Genomic DNA, 18,210 nt, shown 5'->3' with positions numbered 1-18,210 from the left:
GGGTTAGGGTCAGGTAGGGAGAGGGGTCGGGTTAGGGTCAGGTAAGGAGAGGGGTCGTGTTAGGGTCAGGTCGGGAGAGGGTTAGGGTCAGGTCGGGTAGGGAGAGGGGTCGGGTTAGGGTCAGGTAGGGAGAGGGGTCGGGTTAGGGTCAGGTCGGGAGAGGGATCGGGTTAGGGTCAGGTCGGGTTAGGGTCAGGTAGGGAGAGGGGTCGGGTTAGGATCAGGTAGGGAGAGGGCCAGCGCTTGTATAGAACGAGACTGGAGAACAGTTCTCCCAAGAGCTGAATGAGCTGACAACCGTTGGCCAAACAGCAATCGCTGCCAGAAATGTACATCAACAGTGGAAAAGAAAAGAGACGAGGCATGGAGAGGTTACAGCGAGTCTCGGGTCCTCACTGCGAGGCTCGGGTCCTGACTGCCAGGCTCGGGTCCTCACGGCGAGGCTCGGGTCCTCAATGCCAGACTCGGGTCCTCACGGCGAGGCTCAGGTCCTCAATGCCAGACTCAGGTCCTCACGGTGAGGCTCGGGTCCTCAATGCCAGGTCCTCACGGCGAGGCTCGGGTCCTCACGGTGAGGCTCGGGTCCTCAATGCCAGGTCCTCAATGCCAGGCTCGGGTCCTCACAGTGAGGTTCGGGTCCTCAATGCCAGGTCCTCACGGAGAGGCTCGGGTCCTCACGGCGAGGCTCGGGTCCTCACGGTGAGGCTCGGGTCCTCAATGCCAGGTCCTCGCGGCGAGGCTCGGGTCCTCACGGTGAGGCTCGGGTCCTCAATGCCAGGTCCTCACGGCGAGGCTTGGGTCCTCACAGTGAAGCAGCAGGCCACATTAAGTGTGAACTTGAGAAAGAAGTCGTCTGTCAAACGACGGCAGATGAGAAAAAACAGAGGTTATGTGTCTGAGAGGTGGAGGTGCTGAGAGCTCATCTCTATGTTAAGCTCGAATAATGAATAATAATAACTGGTAATTACAGGAATGATATATGACTGTAGGGTTGTTCAGTGTGATCAGACCACAAATAATGGTGACTGTAAAAGTGATAACAATTCATCCGGAGGGACATAAACCAATGATCAATCCACCCATTAGTTCTTATGATACATGCACACACACACACTCACACACACACACACACACACACACACACACACACACACACACACACACACACACACACACAGAGGCCAGCGGAGAGGGGACTGATCAGATGCAGCTTTGAGCTGAGCACCAAGACAATGGGCCTCATACAAAAACCTTCTTGTATTCTTATTCCAAATTTCTCTCACATCTGTTTGTTTAGCTAGTTCGTACGAACAGGCCATTTCTGAATTATCACAGGCTTCCGTAAGAGAAAATTGGTGAATGCGGGAAGTTCTCCTGAATCACGTGTATTCAAGAACAAATGTGTCCGTACAAACGGTTCTTGCATGAGGCCCAGTGTCTTATTCAAACACACACTGTCACACACCGAGGGAATGAGTTACGATCCCAGAGACTGAGGTATGTGGATGATATGTCCCTTTATGGCTTCATAGGAGACAGTGTACCATGAATATCAAATATGGGCTTCAAACATGGAGTCTGGTTTATTCTGTTTATGTCCCTGTTCTCTGTCCGCAGCACGGTAAAGACTTTCTTTTCTCTGCTTGTTGTCATGACAGTAACATATCACGTGCCTTAATAATTCTATTAACCATATTGTGATGTATTGCTCTCTTAGGGATAGTATCTTCTGTAGGACATACATTGCTTCTGATGCTACATGGACATTAACCCTCATGCATCACTATGGACATTTTTGTCCATTTGGGCAAATGTTCCCTCTTGATCTGGCCATCATTTTGGCTGTAATAGTGCATATGGCACAATTTTTTGTAACAAAGTCTTTCTCTTTTCTGATATATCAATAGAACACTGTGAAAAAAATTGACTACCCTCTTAAGTCATTAAGGACAAAAATGTCCACTTCCAAAAAACTGCTCTAAAAATAGTACAGATTAATATGTTTTCTCTGCTTTTTGGGGTTAAATCTTTTGATCAATGTCAGTCCGGATCAAAACTATCAAATATTGAATAATTATTAGGATTTTAACCCTTTAAATGCCAGTATGATTACATGATGCTAATATTTTTTATGAAAAAACACCCAAAAAATGAGTTATTTTCCATATAGCAAATGTTGGGTGGCTGGGGGATAATTTTTTAAATCAGTCTTGGATATGTCAAAGATTAGCCAAAATATTGGATTTGATGCATTATTAGTTTTTGTGTAGCATCAGATTTAAAGTCATTTGCGGACAAAAATGTCCCATTAAGTCCCATTAAAACCACATGTTTTAATCTCATAGCCATTACAAAATATAATCATGCATTCTGTAATGTTAGGTTTTAATTTTTTAGAAAAATAGTAAAATTTGTCATTTTTACTGTTCAACACTTAAATCAGCCATTTCCCCATTATAGGCCTATGAATACATTTCATTAGTTTTTGTGCTTGTGTTGTGAGTGTGTGTGTGTGTGTGTGTGTGTGTGTTTGCTGTTTCATGTGGCTTTGAAGTAGACAGATTGACCTTAGCTCGACCATATTGTAGAACTTGTAATGTCTGATAAAGTAACTTAAGTATTCTGTCAAACAAAGCCAAACATACACTCTTTCAAATAAATAAAAACATGGGGCCCCCTTCTCTTCCTGCTGTCTGGTCATTTCATTGCTGTGACAACCAAGGAGCAAGACCAAGAGGCGCTTCTCTGTGGAAGAGGCTTCGGATGAAATCATGCGGGTTGTAACTCCCAGAGAGATGCAGGAAAGTGAAACATCCACATCCTCAGATGGAGAGTCAGATGTGGACTTTGTTGTGGAGTCAGACCATTCTGCTTCCTCTTCTTTCTCTCGTGACCTTTCCACTGAAAATAGAGAGGACACAATGGATCTTGCAAAAGAATGGACTTCAAAAAGTGGGCAAGTCTGTTTTCCTGCTAATGCAGAGACTACCCACTATGTTCCTGTTGCCAGAGGTTTGATTCCGGGGCCGACATGGTACACCATCACCAGGATTTGCAACATGGAAACCTCTTTTGATTTATTATTGACTCCAGAGATCATCGACATTGTTATCAACATGATAAACCTGAATGGAAGACTTGTAGTGCGAAACTGGAGTGATGTCGATGGCACCGATGTGAGAGCGTACATTGGACTCCTGAAAAAAATATTAATCTGTACTATTTTTATAGCAGTTTTTGGAAGTGGACATTTTTGTCCTTAATGATGTAAGAGGGTAGTCAATTTTAAATCTGATGCTACACAAAAACCAATCATGCATACAAGTCAATATTTTGGATAATCTTTGTCATATTCAAGACATTTGTTTAATAGAAAATAACTAAATTTTTGTGTTTTTTTGACATCAAGTAATCAAACTGGCATTTAAAGGGTTAAAATCCTCAAAATGATTGGATGTTTGGTAGTTTTGAGCAGTGCTGAAGTTGTTTAAGAGATTTATGCAGAAAAAAGTAGAATAAAATATTAATCTGTAAAGTTTTTATAGCAGTTTTTTGGAAGTGGACATTTGTGTCCTTAATGACTTAAGAGGGTAGAAAAGTAACGCCTGAGGGTTAACACATTTTAGTTTAAAGAAGTTTAATATTAACACCATGACCATTTTCAAGCTAAAATTCACATGGACACAGATAATTTTTTAATTCTGAAGCAAATGGTTTTGCAACGTTATTGAAACAGACAACACCTTCTGATCCCTGTTGTATAAAACCTTCTGTTTTATTACTGAACACCCCTGACAACCCAACAAGATCTTTGTGATACTGGCTGGAGTCACTCTTGAATATTTCTCATATTACTTTCTCATATTAACATACTGTAGCTGTTGTCAGTATTTGATTCTGTCATGTTCAGTGGCTAGATACCTGGGCTGCGGTTCCCCAAATCCGTCTCTTCGTCTTCTTGTGGAAACATTGTAATTGGACACCCAACGGCCAATCAGGATTGGCATTCTCTGATTGGTTGATTTTGTGACAGTGGCAGGTTGAGCGTGTGTGCAGGCAAACTTGAGCGAGCAACAGTGTAAAGGTGGAGAAGGAGAATATGGAGACAATCTGTGGTGTCTGAGTGTGTGTGTGAGTGGATATGACGAAAACTGCGTGAGAGAGGTTATTGTTGCACGTTAATATGGATTATGGTAAACATGCCAATACATTTATTGACCACAGAATTGATTTGTATTCGCTCAGACAAAATCTTTTTGTACTTGCCTATCGTTTCTCTTCCAAATATAATTTTGAGTTTGCAAAATATATTTTCCTGTGCTCCATTCCTCAAGGTGCTCTCTCAGGAGAGAGACATAAATATAACATAATTTCAGTCATGCACTGAGGTCAGGACACTGTCATGAACACACTGAGCTGTATGTGAGAATGCAAATATCCCAAGATGTTGCTCCAGACATTCTCCTGCCCGCCCTCTGGTCAAGTGTCCTGAGAATTCACAGCGAGCGAGTGGGTGTGTTGACACCACAGAATGCTCTTGAGATGATCTGCAGTTGTGAACAATCTCCTGCTGCGTTCGTCATATGTGAACAGCACATATAGCCGGACGCAGTTCTGCAGATGTTGTCCAAAGTTCATGTCTGAAAGCGTCTCTGTTCAGTGTCGAGCCCCGACCAACATGATCCATCAAACTTTATTTGAAGTAACTATAAATTATGAAAATGTAAAACATGAAGACATTTTTCTGCATTGTTAATTCTGTGAAAGAAAAGTTTTCATATCAGCGCACATCAGTAAACATAAACCCCAACACCAATGTGTCTGTGCAAGGCGACCAAGCGATCAGTCGGTCGAGCTCGGGTCAGGTCCACGTGTGTTTGATTATGTGATGCCTGAAACCAAAGGAGGCAGATGTTGCATTAGGTAATACAGACAGCAATGCAGTGAGAAAGTGTACAAACAGAAGAAAGGTCATTCAAATTGTGTAATTAAAAAGCTTATTAAAAAAATCTCCTGGTGAGCCGATGTGTTAAATTGTGATATAAGCTTTGTACAAGTTCTGGACATTGGTTCAGATTTGTTGTTCAGAAGCGACAGATGTCTGTTTGGGAAGTGAAGGTGGTGTGATGAGGACAAGAGGAAGTGGGGCTGGTCTCCGCATGACGAGACTGTCACAGTGAACCTGGATCTCCAATCTGTTTTTGACTCTAAAACGTAACCCGGCACTATACTGTATATTCTGCTGCAGCATACGTTTACTCTCATTCACTCCTCAGTGGAGACGATCACCTGTGCCCGTTGTTCCATTCAGCAGTCTCACTCTTAACAGAGGGTTTTTACGTCCACCTCCCCGGCCTCAGGGACAAACTGAGAGGCATTTGGTGTCACTTCCCTGAAGCCTCAAACTGGAGTCAGACATCTGCGGTGACTGGCTCCTTCAATGCCTGTAAATTCTTGGGAAATGCAGTTGCACAACTGTAACCCTCCAGCGACTGTAACGCCAGTGAGAGTCTCTGTGTCTCCGTTGTAAACCTTTGGCAACAGGTTTCAGGGGACAGCTTGTCAGTTAGGGTTAACTGCACACAATGAATGGAAGTCGATCCAATGTCCTAACAAGGATAGAATCATATGGTAGGAATGATGTCATCATAACATCACTATGGAGTCAGAGAATTAGATCATGTAGTGTAGTTACACAATAACATTAGAGACACAGCCTACAGCTTATGTTGATTAACCAATCATTTGTCCTCTTATGGTAGAATGACGATATCATTATGACATGGCATTATGACAATGTCAGAACAGTTACCAGGAGCTGGTATGGAGTTAGGTATCCATGGCATCCATGGTGTGAAAGATAATAAGGGAGTGAACGCCAGAGAGAGGATAATCGTGCACCACAGTGGACAGGTCAAATGGAAGACATTGTGGACTAAAGATCTTTATGAAGGAAATAACTCCCTCTTGCCTTCAAGGCAAACGTCGACAGATCATCCTGAGGATTGATCAGAGACACACTGGCGAGCTTCCAACACAACCACAGTGCATGTAAGGATTACACAATTCAGTTCACTGAAGATTCGCTCAAAGCTGATGGGGAGCGGTGTGATGCACTGTGGCCGAAGACAGAGGAAGTCTTTTCAAAAAGGGTCCCAGGGGTTTCATCAGTACCTGCCCTTCTCCAGTATTATACATGTCACATGAATGTTCTTGTTGTCACATGAATGTTCTTTTGATTCTATGTTCTTTTGAGGTCTACAAAACAAGATCTCTGGAAGGGACAAACAAAACCCGTATTACCTTTCTACAAGAAACTCATTGAAGTTCTGTTCAAAACCATTGGGGGGTGGAATGATATTTAGCCATGATTCTTCACATTCAGGTGGATTTGCTATTTCATGCCACAATTTGCTGGGAAATGTCATATCCAACTAAACAGATGTGAATGATCCAGTTTTGTATGGATTGCTAACATGCATGGGTCAAACCTGGAGTCACATTGTCAAAACTCTTCACACTTTCAGTGAACAGATTCCCTTTGGACCAAACTCTCAATCATGTTCCACTGCTTTCAAACTAAATTGACCAAAATCCATTAACTCTGTTCTCATTCATACTCCACCAACATCATGTATAGCAGTGGTTCTCAAACTGTGGTACGCGTACCCCTGGTGGTACGTGGGCTCTCTGTAGGGGTACGCGGGCCGCGTTTTATCGGCATTTGGCCACTTCACACAGCAGCAGACCGGGGTCTGACGATCGGCATCAGGTGCGGTGCACGGTGGAAATAGGTGGCAGTAAAGAGGTGCGCTGTGCGCCATAAAAACAAAGAAGAAGAGTGTAGTAAACAACAGCCAGCAGCAGCATGGAGCCGGTGGCCAACGTTAACTTCTATCTTGTACCTTTGAGGAAGGTTGCCGCTGCGCCGTGAGAAGGGAGAGACACCTGATGAGTCTGTGTATGTGGCCGCAGTGTTCAAATAAAGTGCACCGTTCATTTTCCCTTATCGTTGATCTGGATCACAGAGGCAGGCACACCCTTCTCAGTAGTGTGTGTGTGTGTGTGTGTGTGTGTGTATGTGTGTGTGTGTGAGAGAGAGAGAGAAGATAAGTTTCATCTTGTTAGTTAATTGTCAATGTTCTCACTTGCTGCCGCCCTTTGTATGTGTGTGTGTGTGTGTGTGTGTGTGTGTGTGTGTGTGTGTGTGTATGTGTTTGAATGAAATATGATATTGACATACAGTTGTTATTTGTTAATTGTTATTGTTCTTTTGTGAAGGAGTAATGGGAGATTTTGGGCCCAGGAAAATAAGATGAAAAAGAAGATGTGCTCAAAATCTCCCATTGCTACACAAATGGGGCACAAATATCTCACCATAGTTTAAGTGCCAGTTCTAGTGCTACTCTTTGCACAGTGTGATTAGGGTGAATAGGGTGACCTTATTCTACTAATTCTGTATTTTTTACATGGGTCATGATGTTGGTACTTGCAGAGCCGGATATTTTCTGAGGGGGTACAGGATGTAAAAAGATTGAGAACCACTGATGTATAGTATCAACTGAAGGCCAATTTAGTTCCAAAGCCACAAATATGAACAAATGAAAGCTGAACCAACTCTTCAGCCATCAGGAGTGTGTGTTAACAGGAAGTGTTTTTCGAGTTAGATCACGCGCCTTTGTCGAAGGTGGTGTGTGAACCAGTGAAACCAGTTCCTGAGCTGTTCTTCAGACTGGTTGACTGGTCCAGACCCACACGGAAAGGACTTTATTGCAGGTTAGAGAGAATCTTAATGACCGGGTTCCAGATGTTTGTGCTCACGCTGCAGCTCAGAGGGGATTCTTGTGAGCTTACTCAACAAATGGCAATGGCCTGGAAATGATAGTCTTTGCTTCTCTGCTAAGTTTCCTCACAGATTCACACAGGGCCACACACGTGAGAGCACCACTCACACCAACACAGCCCACTTTGGTCTCATCTTCATACAAGTGCGCTCATGTCCTTCTTACTGTGCTTGCTGTTCACATGGACAATCCTCACCTCATCTTTAGACCACACTCAGATGAAAACTCTTCTAAGTCACTACCTTTGCACCATTCCCAACTCTGAACCCAACACTGATGCTCAGCTTAAATCACAAATGCACCCTGGTATGGAAACACTTTATGCATTACCATCCTGGCTCTACCATCCTGGCTCATCCTGGCTCCATCACCTGGACAGTGATGGACTGTTCAGGTTGTACCCCACCTCTCGCCCATTGTTGGCTACCATTGACAAGTCATAGTTGCTGCATTGATGTTGCTGTAACATCAGTTGCTGTTTTCTGTAAAACCAATTTCTGATAAAATGACTTTTGTCATAATGGCCAGATTTATGTAGCACTTTACTAGTCTTATCGACCGCTCACGTAACGTTCACCCATTCATACAGCGATTCTATTGTACACGTGATGCAGCTCAGCCCTCAGGGATCAGGGATCGAACCACCGGGCTTCTGGTTAGTGGATGACCTGCTCCATCCCCTGAGCCACAGCCGCCCTGTGACTCTTGTTGTGAAGTCAGTTCTCTGACCATGAAAATCCACGTTTCGTATTCATTGAAAAGCAGCTGAAATCAGAACATCATTCATACAGTAATACAGCCCCCCCCCCCCTGTGCTCCTCTGTCCAGTGATCGAGGAGAAGGGGGTGAAAATGAAGCTGACGGTGATCGACACTCCAGGATTCGGAGACCAGATCAACAATGAAAACTGGTGAGTTGCAGGAGGTTGGACACAGTGAAGTACAGATACGTGGAGGTAATATAGTATTTGTGAATAATTCTAACAATCATTAACTTTATAAACTCCTGGTTTGTTTTGTGTTTTAGAGCAATGTTAACGAGATAGACCTAAAAGTTTCACATAGAGATATTCTATATTCTGACTGTCAGCATGACAATGACAATGAACACGCACACTCACTTATTTGGACATTTATGTTTTGTTTCATCCGACATATTCTCCCTTGTTTTGAACACTGTGCATACTGTGAGTGAAACGCCTGGGCACATATGACCCCACTGCCTCCTGGGAGTTGTGATGGCTGGTGGGTACAGTAGCTTCACAGTTCAAGTCCCAGCAGCCACACACTGAAAAGGCATTCCCTTGTTGGTTTGGCCCTTTCTTCGGAGTTGTAGATGATAAGAAGGGAACGGAATATTCCAATCGCTCACTGACTCCTCTCTACCGCTCCTCTTCTCAGCTGGGAGCCCATAGTGAAGTACGTCACCGAGCAGTATGAGAAATACCTGAGAGAGGAGCTGCACGTCAACCGCAAGAAGAGGATACCTGACAGCAGAGTCCACTGCTGCGTCTACTTCCTCCCAGCCACCGGACACAGGTCAGTACTCATTCACTGCTGAGCAGACTGTTGCACTTTATAGACTCAGTCCCATATTTCACTCTCAAACCGGGTTGGATGTCAACCGAATGTCACTCAGCAGACCAGAAAGATCTGGATTTCTATTGTGAACCGCACCACGTTGCACAAAAACCATGTCAGTCCCTTAAAAACGCATCATTTTTATTATGAAGATCCATACATTATTCCCTGGTAAATCTTGCAGTGTTAAAGAAAGTCAAAAGGTCTGCTCCTTTGTCCAAATCCGCACCACATTTTAAAGAGTTCTGTCTTGGCCCATGTCCAGTCCCTCCACCAAGTTTTGTGGGAATCCGGTCTGTAGTACTGCATAAACCCATTGACAATAAAACAAACAGACAACATAACCTCCCAGGAGGCAGTGGGATGTCAGGTTGAGAGGAGGTAAAGACAGCATCACTAAAACCTTTACTTCTCAGCCTCTGAAGCAGATAGAGACATGAAACAAAAGCATTTAAGAGCTTTAACCTTGAGGGAATATTATAAATAATTGTCTCTGCCCAATTTTTTTTTCTTCAAATTTAATTAACAGTAAGCTATCAAATGTTTTAATAATGTTTCTCTCTGCTTCAGAGGCTAGTGGATACAGTTTGAATGAATATAACATTTCTACACAAAACCCTTGGGTTTGAGTTTTTTCAATGATTTTCAAATGCAACCATTGAACATCTTGGCTGGATTGGGGACTAATGTCCCAGTAGAAGGACCATGGTCATGGCAGGTGCTCCCAGTGCTCCATAAAGTATAAGGAGAGGAATACCATGAAAACTATGTACAGTATGTATCCTCCTAACAAAGTGTTGGCTACGTATCACCGGCTTTACACATTGTTACGTTCCAATGCCAGACACTTGCATCCTCATCCAGACTGACCGGAATGTGTCTGTCTCCAGGTTACGCCCCATCGACATTGAGTTTATGAAGAGGCTGGGGAAGATAGTGAGCATCGTGCCCGTCATCGCCAAGGCCGACACGCTCACCATCGACGAGAGACAGGAGTTCAAAGAGAGGGTGAGGGAACGGGATGATGGAACACGATGTGTGTGTGTGTGTGGCCAAGCCATTCTGCAGAGCGGCACAGAGCCATGGCTCTGCAGCCAGAGACACTATTTTAAATTCACCTTGTTATTAATTATAATAATGAGAATAATTACAAGAAAAGGTTTGAATGAAATCACATCATTCTATGTTAATAGTGATGCTTCTATTGTGTCATAAATGGCCCGCAGTATCTAAAATAGAGTGCACCGCTATGTATTTCAAGAATAATACATGCTGAAGAGGAAGTCGGAGGGATTGGCCGTCTTGACACAATAACCTACAGTAATAACCTATTTTGTTATTAGTTTCTAGGTTATTGTGTACCTGTGTCATCTCTTGAAGGGAAACAGTGGACAGTCCACCACACACACGGAAACATCAAACTGTCAGAGCACTGCTCGGCCGTCAGGCCCCGTTTGACCTGTGTTTAACCCCTTTGACCTTTTGTCAGATAAGGCAAGACTTGGCTTCCAATGGGATTCAAGTCTACCCCCAGAAAGAGTACGACGAAGATCCAGAGGAGCACCTCATAAACGACAGGATCAGGGTAACGTCTGTGTGAAACTTCACTATAGAAATGTAGCCGACGCATGGGGCTAATCCAACCGGGTTGTTTGTAAAAATGTTTTTGAATTTGTAATGGTATTTGGTTTGTTGAGCATCATAATGTCCGTTACAATCCGCAAGTTGAATTGGCTCGGGGGGTACAGCACTGTCCTTGCTGGCAGTGTAAGAGAGATTTATGATAGAGAAGCGTAATATATAATAGAGAAGTGCAGTATGAATGTGTGTGTGTGTGTGTGTGTGTGTGGGTGTGTGTTTATTTAGCTTTTAAAATCTGCTATAATAATTAAGATCTCCATGTCATTATTTTACTTGGTATAATGCTCACATTGTAACTGTAACCATAGCATTATTATATGCAACTGGTCCATAAGATCATTATTTTTACTGTGCAGAGATTAGAGATACCCCGGACCCCCCCCCACCGAGTGATATTTGTGTTGTGTGTTCAGGAAAGCATTCCCTTTGCTGTGGTGGGCACCGACAAGGAGCACCAGGTGAATGGAAACAAGGTGCTGGGCCGGAAAACAAAGTGGGGAATCATCGAAGGTAAGGCCCTGGTTTTCATGTCAGTGTAGAACTTCTTACTGTACATACTGCCACTGTGTACAGATGGTGACAGGTGGTGGTGGTAAGGAGGTAGTGCAACCTCATCTCTATTGTCGTGGACAATTTCTGGATATCATGTCTGCCGTGAAAACAGCGGTGCCCCCAGATGGGGCCAGTGGAGATCCCGGGCTGGCACACCAAATCCAAAAGCCGTAACTGAATTTCAGGATTCTATTATTCCGTTGTAGTATATTTTGGGGCTTTGGATTTGAGGTTTGGAGAGTTGGATTGTGTTTATTCTCCTTTAAATCTGTTTTGTTACCTTAGTTATTAAAATACTCCTTTTTCCCCTTTACCTTCATTTGGGTCCTGCTCCTCCAAACCTGTGACACTTAGACCCACATATACTATTTAACCACTATAAAAAAAAAATATATCCTAGCAGTACAGTACCCAATGTAAAATATCAGAGAGAAGCATTCTACCAGCACGTAGCATAGTATGCATATGCTACTGCAACTCGCCACTGGCCCCCTTTGACGGCGCCACTGCATGCCAACACCCATGTATTACTAACATCCAGTGTGTGGACAGCCACAGCTGTTGTATCTGTTTCTGCTGCGGTAATGTTCACTTGTGTTTCAAGAACAACTAACCACAGCGACAGGACATGATGGAAAACAAACTGCATAACAGGAGCATGAGGAGAGAGGCTCTCTCGTGACATTACGGGCACTGTTCACAGGGAAACAGACGGCAGTTTAAGATATCACACACTCCGGACGCTGTTTTGTAAATGTTTCATTTGCGGTGACATTGCCACAGTTATCGCCTGAACAGGGGGCGGAAATACAGAGAAAACTCTCATCAATAAGTGTCTTGTTGTGGCCGTAGTCTGTTAGCAGCCCTGATAAACCTCAACATGTTCCATTTATTAACAGCCTGTCATTAATATAAGGAGGATTACTGGATGATGATGATGAATGATTATCATTAAGACCTCGACCTCACTATGTAAAGAGTCTTGATGTAATGTTTTTGTGATTTGGGGCTAACCAAATTAAAATTGAATTAAATTAAAATAAGTCCTAAGGCACATAGACACATAATGTGTCTTCATGACATTTACCCTCAGTGGGACTACGAGATTAATTTCTAACTAACTTACTAACAAGCTTGAAAAAAAAACCAGGATAAAATAAAACCTAGCTATTTCATTTACTGTAATGTGTCTATTCCAGATAAATGTAAGTTTAAAGAAATATGAGTCATAACTGAAATTTACCTTTGGTTATTTCTGTATTTCTCACATTCAGGTCGGTTTAGTCTTTATTTGGTACCATGGTGATTTCAGTAAACGGAATACAGATACATAACTCTCCACTGTATCTGTAAATATGATGAGTCCAACACAAGGTCCAGTTATTATCATTATTCAAATCAGTGGACTTCTAACCTACAACAAAAATTTGTCTCCCTCCACAGTTGAAAACGTGGCTCACTGTGAGTTCGCCAACCTGAGAGACCTGCTCATCAGGTGAGTGTGACCGTGCCGCCGCCGCCGCGACTGGATTCATCACAAAACACGCAGGAGTCTTTGTTAGGACGGTGAACGATGTGGAAGTGTTGAAGATGAGGGTGATGTGACAGACAGCAGCTGGAGGCTCAATCATGTACACAGTGTAAGCAGTATCTGCTGAACTACTGCCGAGGAAACTTTATGGATGTTTAAACGGGACACCGACGTGGAGAGAGAGAGAGAGAGAGAGGGACCGCTGGGCACACAGAGATCCTTTATGTCACCGTGAGAAGTATTGGAAATCTTTGGGATCATTATGAAACGATCTGTCGGCTCCAAAATGTCATCATTAGGAGATGTCCTCCCAAGTAATGATTGAATTTTATTTATTTAATGCAATTATTTTTTTTTCTGGTACAGGACACTTAAGCTGGATTTATGCTTGACGCATCGGTCCGTCCAGTGAGCATCTAGGCTGTTTCACGAGGTCGTGCACCTCTCGTTTTTTGTAACGTGACGCTCGCGGGCGCGTCCGGCGCATTGGCAATGTGGACGAGTTGGAGGCAAAACTCAAACAGGTCCGCCGTGAAGTTCCAAAGTGAAAGCTGGAGCCAGACAGTGTTATTCAGGGAGAATGAGGGAGGTTTTCAACAGGACACTGAGTCCGCCCCCGACGTGTCTGTCGTCGTTCAGAGGACGAACAGACCACCTTCTTCTTTTACGCCGCTTTCCTGAAAGCATGTTTAAAACCGCAATTTCGTTCTCGTCTGACGATCCCAACGCCGGCATCTGTCGCCGTTGCCATATAGGATGAAGCAGCAAAAGAAATATGAAGTTGTGAATCACGTCCGTTTGTGTTTGTGCGCAGGTCTCACCTGCAGGACCTGAAAGACGTGACGCACAACATCCACTATGAGACGTACCGCGTCCGAAGGCTCAACGAGAGCAACTGGCGACTGTCCCCTGGGCCGCTGGAGAATGGAGCTGCTGACAGATGTGAATCAGATAGCCACCTCTGATCTGATCTGTGCGCCATCACTGCTGAATGACTGATATTTTACTACAGAAAAAAATGAGATTCTTTTTTTTTATTATTGTTTTGTCCTTTTTGGATCCTGGTGGATTGTTCTTACACAAGACTTAGGAAATGCATCAAATATGAACATATTTTTGGAATGTGAGCTCATATATATATTTTCTGGAAGGATGGTGAAGCGGGCAGTACAACATGGCACGATAAGAGCAAACATTCATATAAAAGTATGTGGACAGACCAGACTCTTTCCAGTGTCTGTCGGAGGGCAGATTAATGTTCATGTTCAACTGTCGATTGTGACCTGGAGGAGAAACTCAGCATGTAGAGCAGGTGAACTAACCCCTCCTCCCCGAAACATGTCCAATCTGAACATTAGAACCTGTTGTGCCAAATGCTGCCCTGCTCAGTCTGACTTCAGTTTATGATCTGAGGAACTCAATGCTGTGGAGAGCTGGATGATGATGATGATGATGATGATGATGCTTTTAATGGAAAGATGGCTGCCTTTTATGACTGTGAGCTGCGTTAATGATATAACTGACTGTAGGAAATATTAAGAAAATGATTAGAGTGTAGGATTTTTGGAGGACATGTCTTGTTGTATTATTCACCCTGCTGACTTTTTCCTTTCAGGGCTCCATGTCCACACTTCCATGGATAAAACTGAAGACTGTTTATGTGCTGAACATTTCAGGCCCACACTTGTGTCTAAGATACTTTTTTTTAAAAACATGTATTCCCTTTATAAAGTGCCAAAACAACAGAGAAGCGGTTGGAATGGTTAACCTCTGACGCGTTTAGAGAGCGACTGCTCCCCGAGTTGCTTTGTAACATTTGTAACACATATTAGAATAAACTCAGTTGTTATGTCGTCCGTATTTCATCCCGTTCAATGTGTGCACAGGGTGCTCATTCGACAAGAACTGTTAAGTCCATACGTTCAGTGCATTTATATGCTCTTCAGCACGGTGGCCCTGAAGTGCCAATCACAACAACGAATCAAAAAAACATGACCGCAAAACAGAAAACACAACTGAAAAATCCCTATATATACATGGAGAAACAGTTACAGCTTGAACAAGATGGCACTGTCCAAAATGCTGAACCCAAGGCTTCAAAATGGTCACTCACAAACCAATGGCTGACGTCATTGGTCAGCTTTTTGATCGGGGGACTAGATGTGTGAGTTCTGCCCTCCAGTTTCTGTGGTACGTTTAGATCTTTTTTCAGTTTTGAGTTGCCGTGAGTCCGTGTTATCGCTCGGGCTCTACTTCTTCAGTTCCACCACTGGAGGTCAGTAGGAAGGGCATGAGATGAAACCATGCCCTCCCACCATCTCGCAGTAGATCTTACTACACCATCGTACACACAGTTTGTTTGTTTTTTACATTTGCATATCTCAACACTCCATCATTGTTGCACTGACCTTCAGGTGGGCTCATCGCAGTACAGTAACTTCAGAACAGAGAATCTCTTTGTTTGGGTTTGTTTTTTTCTAAGTCATTGCTTTACTACCTGTCGTCGGGTCAGATTGTCTCTGCAGACACCTTTCGTCCACAGTGACATCAGGTCACATACTGCGTCTTACTGTGCTCTCGACTTTCAGCTCTTTTCTGTAACCTGTGTCAACAGTAATCCATGTTAACACGTGATTTATGATTAAATACTTGCCACTTTGTCCGTCCAGTGTAAAGTCATTGTAATAAACCTACATAATGGGCAGAGGGGGTCGTCCACCAACCAGAGGGTCGGTGGTTCGAGCCCCACTTCCCAGAGTCTGCATGCCGAGGTGTCCTTGGGGAAAGACATTTCACCCGGGTGCTGCATGTGGGTGTGACTTGTGCTGTAAAGAAAAGAGCTTTGATTGGTCAAAACGACTAGAAAAGTGCAGTATAAATATATATATAAACACAACATGAGTGACGACCCCGGGGCCACACACACTCTGGGGCCACACTTCACATGCTTCACTGTATGTTATCACTGTGAAATTGTTCTTTATACTAAAACACAACACTGCAAGTGTCATTCTAGGTTTTCGCCAAGTGATGAACTGCTAATTCATAAAGGAATTCGCAGCACTAAATTCAACAACAACACAGGACGCTGTTGCATTATTCCTCCATCTTGTGGCCTTGACAAATATGTAGTTTTAAAACAACTTATTTTAGGTCATATTGTGCTCATCTAAGAAAAGGCTTTGATTAGTGTGTTGATTTCTGTTTGTCTGAGGACATAATGAAGCTAACGTGTCACATGATGTGAACTTGACACACTAGTTCACACACTAAATCGTCGCACGTGGGTTACTTCCTGTTACAAGTGACACAGTGATGTAAATGTCATCGTACCAGGGCTGTTAAACGTCAAAACATCATCATTTACAGTTTCAAAAAAAATTGATAACAAGCATCGTTCAGTACTGGAACCACTTTTGATAACCAACATGCATTTGGACCAAACAATGAATGTCACATCCAACACTCACTCTGAGCATCACAACATTTAGTCACAATGAGCTCGTCGTCACTGACAACAAGACATCAAGTCAACACTGACAACAAGTCTCACTCAGAAATCCAACACTGTCAGTCACAACACACTGACTTAAAAAACATTAAGAACAGGGAGCGTCATGTGTGGTCATTGAATGCCTTTTGTGTGAAAGCAATGGAAAATGATCCGCAAATGATCATATTTAGGGATGAAAGCTGTGAAAACATGTATATTATGTAACGACTGCTGGTAAGAAGAGTATATATTTTCATTTCACGCCAAAGCATGCTTTCTCGAATGGCAACAGGTTGACGGTAACAGCGTTGATGAAAACTTTTATAGGCAGCCATTACCAGCCGTGTGGTAGAGGTCTTGACACCAACTGGTGTGCATTCATGAGGCGCCTACATGTCGTTATATATGTGCCTTTAAAATTTAAAACAGATAACTTTATTTAATTCAGGATCAAGGTTCTTGCCCAAGGACACATGGGCATGCGGACCGGGGAAAGCTGGGATCGTACCACCAACCTTCCGGTTGGAGGACGAGCGACTCTACCAGCAGGTGATTTCACTTCCTGGGACGGATGTGACTTTTGGAACAGTCCATTATCTCTGAAGGAATGTTATCATTAAAGTAATGAGGGTTGCCGACAACCTTGGAACCTTACAAAAAATGCCAGCATTTTATGCATATTTAGAATAAAACTGAGTAATGAAGCAACACTTAAGGCTTTATATATGATTACGTTTTTTATGACAGTTTGACTTTTTTGCTTCTCAATACTTACTGAAAGTTGTAAAATCATACTGATGGATAGGCCATTGTTTTTATGTTACATAACATATCATGGAAATTATTTATATTTTATTAAAACCACACAATGGCCAACTTCCTGTCTGGTTTAGGGCATGGTTCCATCTTTTTTGTCGATCCAAATATCACACACAACCAGTTTACCAGTTTTCATACATCTAGGTGATATTTCCTGTATGTTGGGTTAGGGTGAGGGTTAGGGACAACTGGGACACGGGGGGCTCGGTGTCGAGCCAAAGAACCTGTCATGACCCTTCATCATCTTACAGTCATGTCCCCTCACTTTTCATAATTTAATTCAAGCAGTGATGTAACAGTATGTTTCAGCTAAAAATAAATCCCCCAGAATGTGTATTTCCTGGTCTATCAACACCTATGGGCGACGACAACTGTCAGATTGCTCATATTTAGCCACCCCTGAACCAGAAACAATGTCAGAGGTGTCTGACCTGGGCAAAGGAAAAAAAATAACTGGACTGTTACTCCTCTTTCCAGAAGAAAGAACATTTTGTATGTCATTTGGAAAACAAGGTCCCAGAGTCTGAGAATCCAAGTTGCTTGAAGTCCAGTGGAAGGTTTCTGTTTGGATTTTCATTAGCTGTCAGCCATTATCATCAAAATTAATCCAAGAAAGGCTTACGTCATCTGCGATGGGAGATGTTCTCCTCTGCGGAGGTAATGTTATGAGAGGAAGACAACAACAGGATTCATTTGAATTTGCCTCTCTTTTGATTGACATGGACTGTTCTTTTACAGTAGTCTGATCTG

At 43.1% G+C, this 18,210-nt stretch overlaps 1 protein-coding gene across 5 annotated transcripts in view; it reads left to right on the top strand.

Annotated features, from left to right (window-relative positions):
• The window catches only part of sept12 (septin 12), a 53,965-nt gene extending 38,159 nt beyond the window's left edge, over positions 1 to 15,806 (top strand). For all 5 annotated transcript variants that reach the window (XM_035615635.2, XM_035615639.2, XM_035615636.2 and 2 more), the window contains 7 exons: positions 8,673 to 8,754; positions 9,245 to 9,382; positions 10,315 to 10,432; positions 10,914 to 11,009; positions 11,479 to 11,575; positions 13,061 to 13,112; positions 13,963 to 15,806. In XM_035615635.2, the coding sequence (XP_035471528.2) occupies positions 8,673 to 8,754; positions 9,245 to 9,382; positions 10,315 to 10,432; positions 10,914 to 11,009; positions 11,479 to 11,575; positions 13,061 to 13,112; positions 13,963 to 14,113 (734 nt within the window). In that variant the 3' untranslated portion in view covers positions 14,114 to 15,806. The remainder of the gene's footprint in view (positions 1 to 8,672; positions 8,755 to 9,244; positions 9,383 to 10,314; positions 10,433 to 10,913; positions 11,010 to 11,478; positions 11,576 to 13,060; positions 13,113 to 13,962) is intronic.
• The last annotated feature ends 2,404 nt before the right edge of the window (positions 15,807 to 18,210 follow it).

Source organism: Scophthalmus maximus, chromosome 17, assembly GCF_022379125.1.
Source record: "Scophthalmus maximus strain ysfricsl-2021 chromosome 17, ASM2237912v1, whole genome shotgun sequence".
NCBI lineage: Eukaryota > Metazoa > Chordata > Actinopteri > Pleuronectiformes > Scophthalmidae > Scophthalmus > Scophthalmus maximus.
The sequence above is the reverse complement of the archived record's forward strand: the minus strand, read 5'-3'. Positions and strand labels throughout refer to the sequence as shown.